The 16,788-nt window shown below is 41.3% G+C and overlaps 1 protein-coding gene across 2 annotated transcripts in view; it reads left to right on the top strand.

Moving 5' to 3' along the window:
• The window catches only part of ECD (ecdysoneless cell cycle regulator), a 17,850-nt gene extending 1,062 nt beyond the window's left edge, over positions 1-16,788 (top strand). For both annotated transcript variants that reach the window (XM_075000303.1, XM_075000301.1), the window contains exons 3-14: positions 632-749; positions 2,921-3,008; positions 6,946-7,124; positions 8,471-8,663; positions 9,315-9,443; positions 10,497-10,622; positions 11,895-11,980; positions 12,073-12,179; positions 12,575-12,758; positions 14,002-14,069; positions 14,156-14,373; positions 15,820-16,788. In XM_075000303.1, the coding sequence (XP_074856404.1) occupies positions 632-749; positions 2,921-3,008; positions 6,946-7,124; positions 8,471-8,663; positions 9,315-9,443; positions 10,497-10,622; positions 11,895-11,980; positions 12,073-12,179; positions 12,575-12,758; positions 14,002-14,069; positions 14,156-14,373; positions 15,820-16,062 (1,739 nt within the window). In that variant the 3' untranslated portion in view covers positions 16,063-16,788. The remainder of the gene's footprint in view (positions 1-631; positions 750-2,920; positions 3,009-6,945; positions 7,125-8,470; positions 8,664-9,314; positions 9,444-10,496; positions 10,623-11,894; positions 11,981-12,072; positions 12,180-12,574; positions 12,759-14,001; positions 14,070-14,155; positions 14,374-15,819) is intronic.

Here is a 16,788-nt window from a genome sequence, read left to right as displayed (position 1 = left end):
TTTTCATTTCATATAGAATTGAATTTCTGCTTGCTTAGTGTTTGGCTACTGCAGTAAAGGACCAGTTATCCAGAATTTGGATAACTGGCACAGTGAGTCAACCAACATCTCCTCTGCATTTGCTGCAAGGGCGGTGCCAGTGGGGCTGGTGCCCTGCTACAGTATCTGGTACGTTTTATTATCTGGCATCCCCAAATGCCCGAGGTGCCAGATAATAAAACTTGTATTGTAATATGAAAACATGGTAGTATTGCAGACCGATGGGCCTAGAGGAGGAGAAACTAAAAGAGTTGTGAGTACACTGCAAACTTAGTGTTAATAGTATTGTTAGTGTAACCTCTTTTCTCAAGTGAAGAGTTGCAAATCTTCCTCCAGATTTTGCTGTGTTGGTACAGTAGTTCTCACTAAGATTGCCTACTGTTTATCCTATTCTTCTTTCTGTTTGATATTGCTATTAACAGAACTACTGGCACAAAATATTCACCATTTCAACTGATGAGTCATGTTCTGTCCCATTTCTCTCCATCCCCAGTTAGAAAGTAATGAATAAATTGACCGTTTTGCGCAAACCATTACTAGACATAATACTGATTAACTCCTGTCTTGCATTTTTTTTAATCCCTCTTTCCAGGAGATATCCCAGCACATATTGGTGGTATGACTAAATTTGGGGATAATATCGAAGATGAATGGTTTATTGTGTACCTCATACAGCAGATTACAAAGAAGTTTCCAGAATTAGTAGCAAGGTACCTCTACCCCATGTTCAGCCTTTTGTGAAACTGTAAACTAAAGACTTGAAAAATCTTTTATTGACATCTGTTACAGCAAACCCTCAAGTTATGCAACTCCTGAGTAACTTAAATTTGCACGTAAGTCAAGGGGAGATGGGAACCAGGCTGCCGAGCTGGGAAAATGGGAAACCTGGGAAACTGACTTCCAAAGTGACGGGAAGCTGGGAACCAGGGAACAGCCTGGTTACCATCTCCCCAGCACTTGCGAAACCCAGAAAACTGACCAGCCATGTGCTGGTCAATTTTCCGGGTCCTGCAAATGGTGGGGAGCCGGGAAACAGGCTGCAGCTTGGTTCCTAGCTCCCTGCCACTTAGGAAACCTGGGAAGCTGACCAACAACGAGCTGCTCAGTTTCCTGGCTCTCGCAAGTGGTGGAGAGCTGGGAACCAGCTAGCAGCCTGTTTCTCGGCTCCCTCCCCTCCCAGAGCTAGGAAACTGACCAGGTCAGCAGCCTTGGTCAGTTTACTAGCTCCAGCCAGTGGAGGCGAGCCGCGAACCAAGAGCAGTCTGGCTCACAGCTTCCCTTCACTCCTTGGAGCCGGGAAATGCCCTGGTCAGTTTCCCAACTCTGCATGTAGAGGGCAGCCAGGCTGCTGCCTGGTTCCCACCTCTCCACCACTCAGGCAGCTGTCCCTTACAGGAGCAATTTCCCTTTTCCTGTCAAGGATAGCAGCCTGACTCTTGGTTGCCGCCCATCACAGGAGCAGGAAACTCACATTAACCCGAGATGTGCAATTTGGTTGCACATATCTTGAGGGTTTATTCTGTTTGTACGCTGGGTCTCGCCAATATAATAATTAGATTGAAAAGGCAATCGTGCTTTTTCACACTTCTGTTCTCAAGCTGGAGAAAACAAAAGACAAACAACTTAACATTCTGAAACTGCCTGAAGGAATAAACTGGAGTATTAGTGATTACTTCATTGTATGTAGCCCAGGTCTACACTTAAGCGTTGCAGGTGCACCAATGCACCATTTTAGCTGAAGATTTTCCTATGCTGGTGGGAGAGCGTTTACTTTGGGCATAGTTAATCAGTGGTGGATAGAAGAATCAGAGAACTTCTCAACATACTGCTGTGTACCTGGGAGGGCTAGGACAATTTAACTATGATATTCAGGTGTGGATTTTTTTTTACACTCCTGATTGATGTAGTTATACCAATATAGGTTTGTAGAGTACGTCTAGCCACAATGTTCATGTAAGACAGCTGAGTTTGTAAAGTATTTATTGAAAATAGAAATTGTTGTTTTGGCTTTGTAATAATGGTATCTTATCATTTTAAGATCAAGTAAGGGTAAAGAGATGAGTATTTGAGTTGCCTGGAGTTAGTTTGTTCAGAAAAGTACACAAGTAATCTGTCTCTTTTGCTGGTCTTTCTCGAGACTGTTCATTGAATGTCCAGTTCAGCAAAGTATATTATATGCTTAATTTTAAGCACACAAACAGCCCCTTTGAAGTTAAGCATGAACTCAAGTGTTTTGATATAGAAGGGCCTGAAGGAGAATGTAGATCTCTGATTTTTAGAATTGCTATATAACATATCTGAATTTAAAATTTTCTTTTCCTCTAGAACAGATAAAATGAGTGCCTTTTAGGGTGACCAAAACGCGATATGAGCAGTGTTCTGACATTGCAAAATCAGTACATAACAATAACAGTCTCTCAGTCTTATTCTTAATTTTGTTTTTGGATAAATTCCTTGAGGATATAGCATATTTCCAGTCTTTTCCTAATACATGGGTCACTTAAATAAGTTCTGTTCTTGTTTATAATACAAATATGACTAAAAATTCTGCAGACCTCTTAACTAACTCTCAGTGGAAGAACTCTTTCAAGTGGTGACTCCTATATAGAAACATAGGGCTTCCAGGGTTTTCCCCATTTAAGACTTAAATAAAATGAAAAATGCCTTCCCTAAAGGGACCAGGCAGCTCAAAACTTGTAACCATGCTGTGGTATGTTTCTATCACAAGTTAGAGGATTAAAAGGGGAAAATGTCTTTAATAGTGTTTTAAAAAATAACATGAAGAAGCCCTCTTTCAGGGAAACAATAACTGAGTTAGAATTATTTATCATTTTACTATACAGAACAATGCTTAATATGATGTTGATTTCTGTTTTGTTAGGATTGACGACAATGATGGTGAATTCCTGCTGATAGAAGCAGCTGACTTCCTCCCGAAGTGGTTAAAACCTGAAAATAGTGCCAATCGGGTAGGTGATCTCATCACACAAGCAGGCAGGTGACTCTGAGTTCAGTGCAGTAGCCTTTCACCATGCAAATTTAAGGCTGTGGTCAACACTAAGGGACAATTTGAATTTAAGGGACTTAGGTTGATTTTATAAAGCATCAGTCTTCACCACTGGGCTCATGTCGATTTTAAGAGGCTCTATGGTCAACTTTTGTAAACCTGATTTCACAAAGAGTAACTCTAAAATTGATTTTTTTAATGTCACCTTTCTGCTAGTGCAGACAGCAATGTTATTAAAATCGATTTTATTAGCCTCCGAAAGTATCACACAATGCCCCAATGTGTCCATTCTGGTCATTGCTTTCACCTCTGCTGCTGTCCAGGTGAGCTGGAGGTTGGTGATTGGAAGCAGGGATCATCTGCCTGGGAAATTTGAGTTCCTTTCGTTTTTGGCCAGCGTGGCTAGCAGAGCTCAGGAGTGCACTTAGTAGCCGTGAGTTTAGAGGGTCGCGAAAGAACACGGACATGGAGCCATCAGGAGATTCAAGACCTCATTGCTGTTTAGGGGGATGAATCTGTGCTCGTGTAGCTCAGACCCAACAAAAGAAACGCAAACATTTATGCAAAGACATTGCAAGGCGTACTTCAGAAAGGGTAAACCAGGGACTCTTAGCAGTGCTGTGTTAAAATCAAGGAGCTCAGGCAGTCATCCCAAAAGATCAAAGAAGCCACTGGTCAATCTGGGTCATCTCTCCAAGCATGCTGCTTTTATGACCAGCTGGATCTTATTCTGGGGAGAGACCCAACCACCACCACCCTCAAATGCCTGGACTCCTCAATAAATAGTGTTCTGCAGACCATTGGCAGCAACAAGGAGGATGAAGTGTGGGCTGAGGTGGGCAACAGTGGAGTGCAGTCCCAGAGAGAAGCTGATCCTGCAAGCCAGGAGCTTTTCTTAATGTTGGAGCCAGTCCCTTAGTCCCAGGAGGCTCTGGAGGCAAGCAGTGATGCTGGAGAGGAGACTTCTGGTGAGTATGCTTCCTTTATACTGATAATAGTATGGTGTAAGCATGGTGAGTGGATCCATGCCCATTTCCTTTAAAACAGCTATGTCTACACTGCATTCTGCTCTTGGAGGAGGAATGCAAATGAGGGAGATTGAAAATGCAAATGAAGCACTGATTTACAAATCTTGTTTCATTTTGCATAATCTCCCATGATTGCTTTTCTGGAGGAGACTTTTCTGAGCACAAAAACAGCCATGTAGATGGGGTTCTTTCGTGGGTGGAAAAAACCCATTTTCGAATGAACCCTTCCTGAAACAAAATAGAATCTCCTTGGTGACCCTACTTATCCCTTGTTCCCTTGGTTCATGAAGTCCTACACAGGGCTGCAAGGGGTGAGTTGGGTCACCAAGAATCAGTATGGGCATTTCCACATCCCCAGTGGTGCTTTTCTGGTCTGGGAAGAAAGTACCACTCTGAAGCTTTCTAAACAGACCAGAATTCTGAAAGATATGTGCGTCGTGCACCTTTCCCACCCATCCTATGTAGATGTCAGTGAAATGACCTTTGTGATCCACCAATGCCTGCAACACCATGGAGAAGTGCCCTTGGTGGTTTATGTACTCTAAGACTAGATAGTCTGGTGCCAGGATGGAGATGTGTGTTCCTTCTGTGGCCCCACCGCAGTTGGGGAATCCCATGTCAGCAAAACTCTCTATCTCCTGCACATTCTCCAGAGTCACTGTCTGTTGCAGGAGAAATTAATTGATCACCTGGATGACAGCAGCCCCCACTCAAGATTTCCCCTCTCTCTAAATTGATACTCCACTGACCAGTGCCTGTCTGGCATCGTAAACTTCCACAGAGCAATTGCCACATGCTTGTGAACTGTCAAAGCAGGTCTCATTCTGGCGTCGCGGTGCTTCAGGGCAGGGGACAGCACGTCAAAGTTCCATGAAAGTGGCCTTGCACATGCAGAAGTTTTTGCTACCACTGCTGGTTGTCCCATGCCTGCAAAACAATCTGAGCTGGATTTGTGGGACCACAACCTAAGCTCCGCGGTGTACAATGTATGCAGTGCTGCCATCAAGTCCACGTTCCTGCTCTCTGGCTGTTGACATGCGGAAATACTATCCCACTTCAAGATATTCATCATCCAGGCTTGTTATGTGGAGAAGATAGTGCAGCACAGCGTGGGAAGACAACAGAAAACACTCTGCAAAGGACTGAAGTGTCTCTGGATTCCTATTGTCCTTGAAATGGTGTGTGGCAGCCAATGTAAAAGCAGTGCGAAAATTCCACTGGCTATTTTTCTTTCCAGCTGGAAGTGAAGGGAATGCACCCTGGGATGATGACATCAGACACCCAGAACCACTTGCAGCAACTTTTTTTTCCCCGCAAGATACTGGCACAAAAACCCAAAATGCAACAGGACTCAGGAACTATGGAATAGGTGCTCACAATGCACTGTTTGCACAGACGAACTTAGGCAATCTAACGGGGTCACAAGAAGTCGACTTTGTGAGGCGTTTCAGACACTCGGCTTTGACTTTATGAAATCTAGTGTTAAAAAGTTTTTTTTAATAAATTTGATTTTAATCCCAAGTGTAGACATACCCAAAATCAAACCCCATCTTAAGGTACAAATGAAATTAGTTGAGCTCTTTTATTCTCATACCTACAGTGGAAATCTACAATTGTCACATTAAGGCATTTCTTGACTAAATCAGAGTATTATGATCAGCTGCTTGATCTCTATAACTATGCTTATCACAAAAACTTATTTCATGTTTAGCTGTTGAACATCAGTGTATTTGAATGTAGTACATCTTCTAACAACCCCTTCATTTAAATGATATTCTCTAGGAACTGCCCTAGGAACATTTGTGATAGGTATGAAAGTAGCCTGTTTTGCTTTTAAAGTTACTTGAATAAGTGAATGTTTTGGAAGCAAATAGTTTAAAGGGCAAGACAGAGTGATGCTTATTGGCAGGGCTGCTTCTTCTCCCTAGCGCTCGTTATTTACAAACAAAAAAGCTCATACACAAACAAAAAAATCCACCCAACCTGCTTTAGCTACGTAGTGTTACGTTAGGCCCTTGACAAGGATATCAGAAGCTTTTTACAATTGTTCAGGAGAGAGAGAAGTCGTCTTTGTTCTACAGATGGAGAAACTGAAGTCTTGCCTCTGCTTACAGGTGGATTGGTGCTGCAATGATCAATCCAAAGTGGGGAGGGGGACAGCACAAGTGATTTTAGCAGCTCTAAGACTTGCTAAATTAGCTGCCCATCACACTCCTGTCAGCTCTAGTATTCCGCCCAAACACCCAGTGTGGTGTAGCCACCACGTTAAGTTGATCTAAGGTACATTGACCCCAACTATTTATTTACATAGCTGGAGTTGTGTAACTTAAGTCCACTTCACCCCATAGCATAGCCTTGGTCTGAGACCCAGAGCAATTACACAGCCAGACAGGGACATTACTGAGATGTGTTTTTAAGCCTCCCTGCTTCCTTTCTTTGATGAGACCTTTGGTAGAAGACCAGTATGCAGTTTGTGCTGTTAAAGAAACTGAAATAAACTTAATTCATTTGACTGGACCTGTTGCTGTCAGAATTGTTCTCAATCAATGATTACATCACAGGTCTTTTGATGTACCCAGTGAGACTCTGAATAATTATCACCTCTCCTCAACATCTGTTTCTTGCATCATCTCTCCTCTCATAATTGAAAATTCTGAACAGTTTTGTGTAGTTTGGATAAGTGCAAAGAAGTCCATCTAACAGATAGAATTAATGTATGTTTCTTCTGATGTGCCATTTTGGTTCTCTTTTGTCATCCCTTCACCTGGAGACTGTTTTTGTAACTATATGTGAATTCTCTAGTCCTTCATTAATTTAAGACACCTATGGAACATTATCAAAATTTTAATAAACTTGTTTACACATCATCAGGTTTTTTTCCACCAAGGAGAATTGTGCATCATCCCACAGCCAAATACTCCTGGAAAGCAGCCTTGGCTACCAGCCAGTAATCCAACAATGACGCAGTCTCTAATGCTATTGTCCACACACCCAGAGGAGTTCTTGGCGACAAAATCTATTAGAGCAGCAGTATATAAACGCATCAGTGGGTAGGTGGATTATTTTTTCTGATATTCTTTGCCATGATATTCTGATACTGAACTGATTAGGGAATTTACCTCCATCATCTAACAATCTAATCCATTTTCCTATTAACTGCAAAGGGGTTTTTCCTATTAACTACAAAGTGGTTTTTCTTATCTGGACAACTCTACTAATTTCTGTGGCTTTCTTATTGCAGTGGTCCTAATAATGTTAGTCCTATCCAGTAGACCCCTGACTTACATGATTTTGACTTAAGCGTTTCTTGCAATAACACAAGTCATAATCGTGAGTGATGGGGAACCAGGAAGCAGGCGGCAGCCTTGCTGCTGGCTCCCCTCTGCTTGCAGGAGCCTGGAAAGTGACCAGTGCTGCTTTGCTGGTCAGTTTCTTGGCACCAGTGAGTTGTGGGGAGCCAGGAACTACTGACCACTGCTGTGCTGGTCAGTTTCCAGGCTCCTGCAAGCAGCGAGGAGCCCAGAACCAGGCGTAGCAGCACTGATCAGTTTCCCAGCTCCTGCAAGTGGCAGGGAGCTGGGAAACTGAACATCTTTGCTGTGCCTGGTTCCAGGCTCCCTGCCACTCCCGGGAGTCAGGAGACTGACTAGCACTGCCGCACCTGGCTCTGAGCTCCCCGCCGCTCACAGGAGAACAGAGCCAGGTGCAGCCAGGACCAGGGAACTCGAAGGCTGCAGGACCCCTCCTGTACCCAGTCACAACTTACATGAAATTTGACTTGTGCGTGGTTGCCTGGGAATGCAACCTGCGTGTAAGTCAGGGGTCTACTGTACACTACATTCTGATTTCAGTAATGACTAAACTTCAGGCTTTTCCAAAAGGAGTACACATATTTCTTCTTTCATTACTTCAGGGAAGGCTGACAGCAAGTTGGGCCTTTCCACAGAAGTGTGTGTCTGGATATCTCCTTGGGCTCTCAGCTGAGAGACACAAGTAGAATGTCCTTCAGACAATCTACCCGCCTTCAGGAATGGCTACTGAATTAGTGATAGAAATTTGTTGAAAGAATTTTACAACGTAAGGTTGGACAAAAATATTGTAATTAGACTCTTCTACGTGTTACCAAAATTTGTGCTGCTAGCCTGTTAGGTTATTTCATGGGGATGAATTTTCTCTAACCTGAAAGTTGAGAATAGGTCTTGGCTAAAAAGCTGGCTGTGCAAGTCTTCTAGAAGCATTGCAGACTGTTGATTCAATATTAAAATATTTCAAAATCAAATTAGAATACTAATATGGCATAATGTACATTTTGATAGTTAATAAAAGCGGAAATAGGCCTATATTAAAGGGTGAGTCATGTCAGCAGTATTTTTTTTGTATTTATTGCCTGTCACAGATATCCTGAGAAAGTCCAGGCCTCCCTTCACCGAGCCCACTGTTACCTTCCAGCAGGCATTGTGGTAGTGTTGAAGCATCGCCCTGCACTGGTAGCTGCAGCTGTCCAGGCCTTTTATCTGCGAGATCCCATCGACTTAAAAGCATGTCGCCCTTTTAAAACTTTTTTACCTGACACACGCGTAATGACTTCAGTAAGTGATTTTACTGTCATTCTACTGACTGCTTGATTGCTGGATGTCCTATTTTGTTCCATAGTCATGTTAGGAAATGTATGGCTTTCTGTTCTAAAATAGTATGTTTGCCGATTCATTTTTCTTGAGAGCAGTTGAAAATTTGTTCACTTTAGAAATGTTGTCTGACCCCCATATGCTCCAACAGTAAAGTGAAATAGATTATTGTTACGCTTTCTGCCTCCTTTTCCCAAGGCAACCCTAAAATTATAAACCATCTAAATTCCATAGATGTTTTTTCTCTTTCTGCACCAACAAGTAGAGAGAACTCCTTTTTTAAACCTTATATTACAGGGAGGATGATACTCTGCAATTTTTTTTTCTTCCTCACATTGCTCCCACCCCCTTCATCCTTCAGCAGAGGCCTCTCAACAGCTACCTGCTGATGTTATTTGTACAATAAGGCCCCACTGAAGTCATCCAGCACCAGGAAGGAGGATATTGGAATTGTTGACATAAAAATGAGAGAAAAGGGGAAATCACCAATCTGAAGTAACATTGTTACTTCTAACAACTGCAGGTGTTAAATTTCAGACAAAAGTTTGGCTTTTTTAACTTGACAGTCTCCTGGAAAATCATGCTACAGTATGTTTTATTTTTTAATGTTTACAGGTCACATTCACTAAATGTTTATATGCACAGTTAGTGCAGCAGAAGTTTGTTCCTGACAGACGCAGTGGATATACATTGCCTTCCCCTGGACACCATCAGTACAAAGCACATGAGCTAGGCATGAAACTGGTAATGTCTTTTTGCATGTCTCCTGCATTTGTTTTTGTTTTCCCCTCAAGCTCATATTTTTGGAGGCGGTTGATTCATTGGAAGGTCTTTTTTATTTGTCCCTTGCTTGCTAACTTGGAGCCAAACTGCCTCTTACGTCCCCAAAAGGATGCTCTATGAAACAGCTGTAGAGGATTGTTTTTACAGATGGGGCATGGTTATTTCCTCCCAGTACTTTCCCTTAAAGCAAATCCTTTTCTTTTTTCTCAAACTTTACTTTCTTCTATGCCCCATCTCAATGTAGTTCCTAGCTTTGCTTCTTTCAAGTCACTAAAAGGAGACTTTTCCATTTTTCTTGCAAGAATCTTGTCTGTCCTAGGAAAAATAGACATATTACTGCATCTTGTCCCTGGAAGTCGTATCGTAAGGATCCAGATATTCATTACCACCATGTTGTCTTTATGAAGAACTAAGTTTTTTATCATAGAAAAGTGGAAATAAGACCTTTGTGAAGATGGTAGATCATTTTTGTCCTTGCAGCTCAAATAGATGAGCCTCCTCTTGAAGCCAGTCAGCACATCTTAATTAGTTGTTAGGGTTGCTGCTGAGTGTCATGGGTTGGGATCATACTTATCCAAGATAAACTCCCCCAAAATTCTCTGATTAACCTTTTCCCCCATAAAAATAAACCATATCAATTCTCCTGATTATCTGAATTTTTGGTTATCTTATGTGGGCCCATCACAGTTTGAGTGGATAATTGGGGATCCATTGTCTTGGTTTTTTTCCCCCAAAATATATTTTAAAAAAAAAAAAAAGTAAAGCTTTTCTATTTAAAAATGCAAATGCCACTTTTTTCCATGCAGCAAATGGAGTTTTAGGATCTCTGGATATGGATCACCCCATTCCTATTGTAGAAGTCTGCCTCTGGAATACTCCCAAGCAGGAATCAAATCACTTCTGTCATGGCAGAATCAGGAACTTACCACTATTGAGTTCTTTGTGCAGTTAGTTAAAGCAAACTTCAACAAATGTAATGTTTAAGAACCTGTGTTTCCGGTATCTCTTATGCAGGCTCATGGCTTTGAAATATTGTGCTCCAAGTGCAATACAGTCTCTCCTGATTCCGAGAGGCAAGTATTAAACAACCCCTTTTGGGCTGGTTTCCTCAGCAGCCTGAAGAAAAATAATTATTTTAAGGTAGGAACTGTCTGTCTTGCTCTCTATAACTCAGGAAAAACAAAATTGGCTTCCACGTTTGTCAGAATTTACAGCAGATTTTAGGCAGATTTTGAAGGGACATAATTACTTGCATCATGAAAGATAAGTTCATGTCATGTCTATATAAATTATGTCTTCTTTTCCTGCCTCCCACAAATATCTTAGAATAAAATGTCTCTACAAGTGAAAAGACTGTAGGATTTGGGTTGAGCTTTTACCTGCCATAAAGGAGAGTATATACTTGAAGGAAGTTAGAAGGGAAGCCAAAATGAGAAGTGCTGGTACATGCAAGTGCTTTTGTTTGCATATATTGAAAACAGTAACATGAACTAGTAAATGTATTAGGCACATAATTTTGTAATGATTTTTGTTTCACATATCAAATATACCTAAATTCAACACTTAGAATTTAACGTCATGCACATTGATTCCTCTCATGTCCTGCAGGTGATGATTTAGAAAAAAAATCCCCAAGTCTCTTAATTCTGACTTATCATTCCTTAGACTATACTTTAAATTGGCAGGTTTAGTATGTTTACAAAATATTACTAAATGGGAGGGATGGGAACCTTGTGTAATGCCACACTTATGTAAGAGCACAAACATCAGGAAATATGTCTGTGGTACTCTCAACAGCTGTTACTCTGCCCTTTTAAATTATTTATTAACTGTTCAGTGTTTTTACTGCTGTGGGAACCATAACTTTACATTTCCTGATTTCTTTGCGTGTAAAATCAGCTATATTCGTGCATAACACTTTTTGGCATGTTTTTTTCTTTTTAATTCACATCCTACTGTTAGCAAAACGCATGTCCATTTTGTGCCTTCTGCTTTCTGTGTAAGTGCAGAAAGTAGTATAATTTACATCATTGTTATGAAAGGGACAAGATGCATGAGGTAATATCTGTGTAATTTCAAAAGCTTGTCTCTGTCACCAATAGAAGTTGGTCCAGTGGTATATTTACCTCACCTGCCTTATTTCTAGTATTCTAAGACCAACACTCCTATAATAACACTAAAACTACAATTGTTACTGTCTTTGCTTTGTTGCTCCTGATCATTGCAGACTGCAGTGAATTAGATTTGTTCCTAAAGAGCTAATGTTTGCAAGCCAATAATTAAGCAAGGAAAATGCATTGTGACATTCACAGCCATTTCACTATTTGTGGTGGTAATTGCTCTGGGCTTTGCTATGAAAAGGAAGTTGAGGGAGAATTTGATACATTAGTGCTGGTGACCTGTTTTAAATAGGGAGAACTGGAAGGATCTGCCAAGTATCTGGAACAGCTGCATATGGCAGAGAAGTACTTCCAGCAGTCTGTTATCAAGCCTGAAAGGTAAGAGTTACTGTTAATTGATATTGTTACTAGCTGTGTGTTCAATTAGATTTCATCAGATTTTATACATACAGAGGATTTTTTTCTTTTAGTTCTGTTGCTATGAGTCCAGGTGAAGAAATCTTGACCTTGCTGCAGACATTGTCCTTTAATTTGTATGAACTTGAAAAAGAAGCTGCCGATCTTCCTCCTGAGGATGGTGAGTAAAAGTGGTGTCAGGGAAATTAGGCACTTTTCTTTATAGAACACATAGGTGCAGAATTTCAGTCTCCATGTATAATGTTGCTAGGAAAGTTTTTTACTAGTTTGGACAACTGGCTTGTTCTGTGTAAGACACCAAATACAAGCTGGTCTGTTGGCCTAGTGTAATAAAATGGTGTCAGATGTATTTGTCAAGAGACCTGTTCCATCAACCCCTTCATAGCATTTCTCATTATCATACATTTCAGTATTTTCATATAAAGTACTCCTGATTTACAATTAGTAGGCATTGTGGTAACACTGATCTTGCTGCTTAATTCCCCGTTTTAAAGTGGCAGTATTCCAAATTTGGCCTTGTAGGTTGACATACATATTCCTTTTCTGTCACTTCAGATGACAGCTGGTTGGAGATCTCTCCTGATGCTCTGGACTCTATCCTGAGTGAGGCCTCAGGCAGAAATGAGTCTGTTCCTCCCTCAAATGAGGAAGATCAGAAGTATGATTTAGCAGCAGTCACTGAAAGCATGAAGGCTTTTATATCTAAAGTCTCAACACATGAAGGAGCAGAAATTCCATGGTATCTGTTTAACTACTTCATATAGTGTATGTGGTGCTTTGCTTTTTTTATACTGCAACCCGTTTAGTAGTGTTGCAACTCTGGAAAGGAACCTGGTTTTCAAACAGCATTGCTAAAGTGTGAGTGATTGCTCAGTGTCAGCAGAACCCTTAAACAGAGTGACATTCTTAGCTTATGTACATTTTTATAACATGTCGAACTGGTAGCAGTAAAAATACCTGAAAGCACTCTTGTTTTCCAAAACTCTCACTTCAGTTTTAAGTTAGAATCCATTTTCTTAAGTTCCTTATGGCATCACCATATTGTCTGAGCAACACTGTAGCTCTTTGGATTGTATAACTCTGAGGATGGTTGTGTTACTCTGTACTGTGAATTTTTCTGATAGAAGGGATTACTAAAAATAGCTCATCCATCTCATCATCGTCATCAACCATGGACTCAGCACCCTTTGGTGTCTGATGCTTCCCTCACTATTTCCTTCTGTCTTTACCTGTCCAGTGCGGAATGGCTTACTTTCTGTAGACTAGCTCCTCACCAGTCTACTACATCATCTACCCATAATCTGTGGGATCGGCTTCTCCTGTTCAAACCATCCATTATACTGAATACCAGGGTCACGATTTTTTGTTTGTTGCTCATTCTGCAGATGTGCCCAAATAGCTTTAACTTCCATCATACAACCTTCTGCAGTAGGTTCTCTTTCAGCTATATCTTCCGATATAATTCTTCCTTGGTGACCTTCATGCATCCTATTCTCAGGTTTTTTCTTTGACAACTGTCAAATGCATATATCCTTCTCTTTTATTCTTTCATTATCACCCATGTCTGACATCTGTGCAACATGCTGCTGAATACACACATTTTCAAGATGCTTCGCTTCGTTTCTAAGCTATTTCTTTGCTTCTCCAGATCTTATCCTTCCCCGTCAAACTCCCTTCTGCTTTAGCTGTTCTAGCTGCTATTTCCTTTATAAAGTCTAGATCATATGTGACGTTGCTTCCCAGATGTGTGAACGTCTTGCTGTTCTCTAGTTCGATCCCATCTACACTGATCTTCCTTCCTATTTTCTTATCTCTAAATACCAATGTTTTTGTTTTATCAGTGTTCATAATCAGTCTGTACTGCTTCACTTCCTTGTTTAGCACCTGCATGAGTCTCACTAGTTTCTCTTCATCATTTTCAGTGATACCACATCTGATGTAAAAGAGAATGTATTTATGGAGTAATTCTTCTTAAATTTCAGGTCACCTGCAGAGACCTCTGTCACTTTTGACGTTGACTCTTTTACAAATGCTTTAGACAGAATTTTAGGTGAGAGCTTTCTTTTTTTTTTAATTAACATACTTCTCTGTTTTGTGGCCACCTATATACATTGCATTGACTTGATTTGTTTATAGGGGCAGACTCCGAAGAGCTGGACTCTGATGACCTGGATGAGGAGGAGCAATTTGAGTTCTTGGACAGCGATGAAGAGTTGGCTTCTGAAGCCCATGATCAAGAGGAAACAGTATTGCCAAACGAAGTGATGGGAAGTCTCAAGTCATACATGGATGAGATGGATTGTGAACTGACCCACACCAATGTTGGTAAAAGCTTCGTCACCCAAAGGAAAGTGGTATGTATGTTTTGGGTTTTGGTAATTTGCCTCTTTTCATGAAAGTGGAGATAGGGAGCAGAAGAATAATCTAAGCATATGTGATTAACATTCCTGCTCTCTGAGTATATGCTCTTTGCAAAGAGATCCTTTGTGCAAACAACATGTGCTGTAACTATGCCACTAGAGTGATTCCAGATTGTAAATAAAAACACAATTTTTTGTGGCCTCCACAGTAGCTTCAAATCCTGGTTTAATTTCTGCATTGCATTAGTACTATGGCTTGTACCTCCCTCACCCTCAGGACTTGAGTGGTCCCAAAAGAGGGATTTGCCAGATGCGGAGAGGTCAGGCCCTCCAGGCTGCCTGGAGGAGGACCCCACCCCTGCAAGACATCCTCATGGCAGCTGCCTTGGTTCATGCCCCAGCCAACTCCCTACCTTGGGGCTGCTGGGTTCCTCCATCCCTGGTTGGGGTCCCTGCAGCTGCAGGGCTCCCAATTGGGTTGGCTCCCCAACCCCAGTCAAGCTCCCAGTAGTGGGGCTACCTGACCTGGCTGCTTGTTCTGGGGCTCCCCAAAGCAGGATGCCAACGTGGCTCCCTGCTTCCAGCAGCACTCCACTGTGCCCTGCACAGCTGGAGCTCTCTAGTCCAGGTGCTTACTGGTCCAGCAACAGCCTCTGTCCTGCTGGACGAGGGATGTTGCTGGATAGAGTGCCAGACGAGAGAATTTCAACCTGTACAAGCAGCTGCTTATGATCTTTTGCAGCTGTTGAAACCTGTATGACTCCTGCATGAAACCCAGGTGGGGCCAGTAATTCTCCATATCCCTCTTGTGAGACTAATTCCGTGCAATAGTTTGGTTCATGAATTCCGGCCCTTCAGGCCTGGGTTGGACATACTGGACTTTAATTTGGTTTCTAAACTACAGGTTGAATCTCTCTCATCCAGGACCCTTGGGACCTTATCATTGCCAAATGAGAGAATTTGCTGACCTATAGGAGGTCGATATTGTCTAGCAGCAGTACCAGCTTTTGCACTCCTTACTGGGCTCTCAGAAGACATTTAGGGTAAATTACAACTAAATAACAGCACAGAACACTGAGAGCCAGCACTGGTGGCTGGAAACATACATTATGGGACCACGGGAAACTCAGCCACACCCATGATAAGTGGTGGCCCAGCTAGCTAAAATCATGCCAGATCACAGATGTTGCCACAAGAGACTAGAGAATTTCAACCCATATCTGCTTAATTCACTTTTAGTTTTGGATTTTGATGTGTTTTTTTAAACCCTGCCTTGAATATGAAGAGTAATCTGGTAGTTCATAGAGCAGTCTGTGCCAACCCTGCTATCTTAAGTACTTCTCCACCAATAGTTGCTTTTCATTATGCTTCATCATTGGGTGCCATGAAGAACTTATACGTAATCAAATAATTGTCTTTAAAATTTACTTTGTGCTACAGGCTAGTTCTACTGAAGAACCTCTGTCTCAAGATACTGACTGTGCCTTAGAAGATGACTGTAAAGCAGGAGATGCTGATTTGACACCTGTGGATATAGATCTGAATCTAGTGACTAACCTGCTAGAATCTTATAGTGCTCAAGCTGGACTCGCAGGACCTGCCTCTAACATACTACAGAGTATGGGGGTGCATTTACCTGATAATATGGACCATAAATGCATTAGCAGCAGAGCAGTGGATTAATCTGTTGTTGTGGTTCAGAGGACAGTTTGGGGTTCTACTTCCATGCTGTAGAGTGACAGAGGTGTGGCAGACATGATAAATGATTTCAGGACTAAACATTTTGCATGGCTGTAGACATACATGCAAAATAACTATTTGATAATGTTTGTCTGAACTTTTAAATGCTAAAAGATGTCTTAGGTGTAAAGCACAGTTTTCTCTTGTGCTAGTATATTTTAGGAAAAATTGTCAGGATTTTTCTGATTTGAATGAAAATCTATGTCTCTCATAAAACTGTATCCAGTGTAAAAACATACTAGGTGATACTCTCACTCAGGAAAGACTCACTCCAGGTCTTGCTTTATTATTCTTGCCAACTCACAATTTTTTCACCCTTTGTTTTCATTAATAAGGGTTCATTTTAGTGGCTAAAATGTGAACGAGATGCAGACCCTCTCGAAATTCCTCTGTGTCAAGAAATACTCGAGATCACACACCAGCAATAGTGTGATCTGTCTGTGCTTTTTGAGAACCACAAACATCTGCCAACAAGCATCCAACATTTCTAAAGTAAAGTATTTCAGTGTAAGCAGTTCTAAAGAGTAGCAGTGAAATCTCTCAAGATGTTTTTCAAACAATGGAGAACTGTAGATTTACCAACATGAGTTTTTAGTATTTTTCTTTAACCCTTTTTAATTTATTTATAATAAAGACATGCTAAAGTGCAATTTGGTTGCTGAATTTTTT

Source organism: Carettochelys insculpta, chromosome 7 (genome assembly GCF_033958435.1).
Source record: "Carettochelys insculpta isolate YL-2023 chromosome 7, ASM3395843v1, whole genome shotgun sequence".
In the NCBI taxonomy this organism is placed as follows: Eukaryota; Metazoa; Chordata; order Testudines; family Carettochelyidae; genus Carettochelys; species Carettochelys insculpta.
Note: the sequence above shows the minus strand (reverse complement) of the source record. Positions and strands in the feature narration are given on the sequence as shown.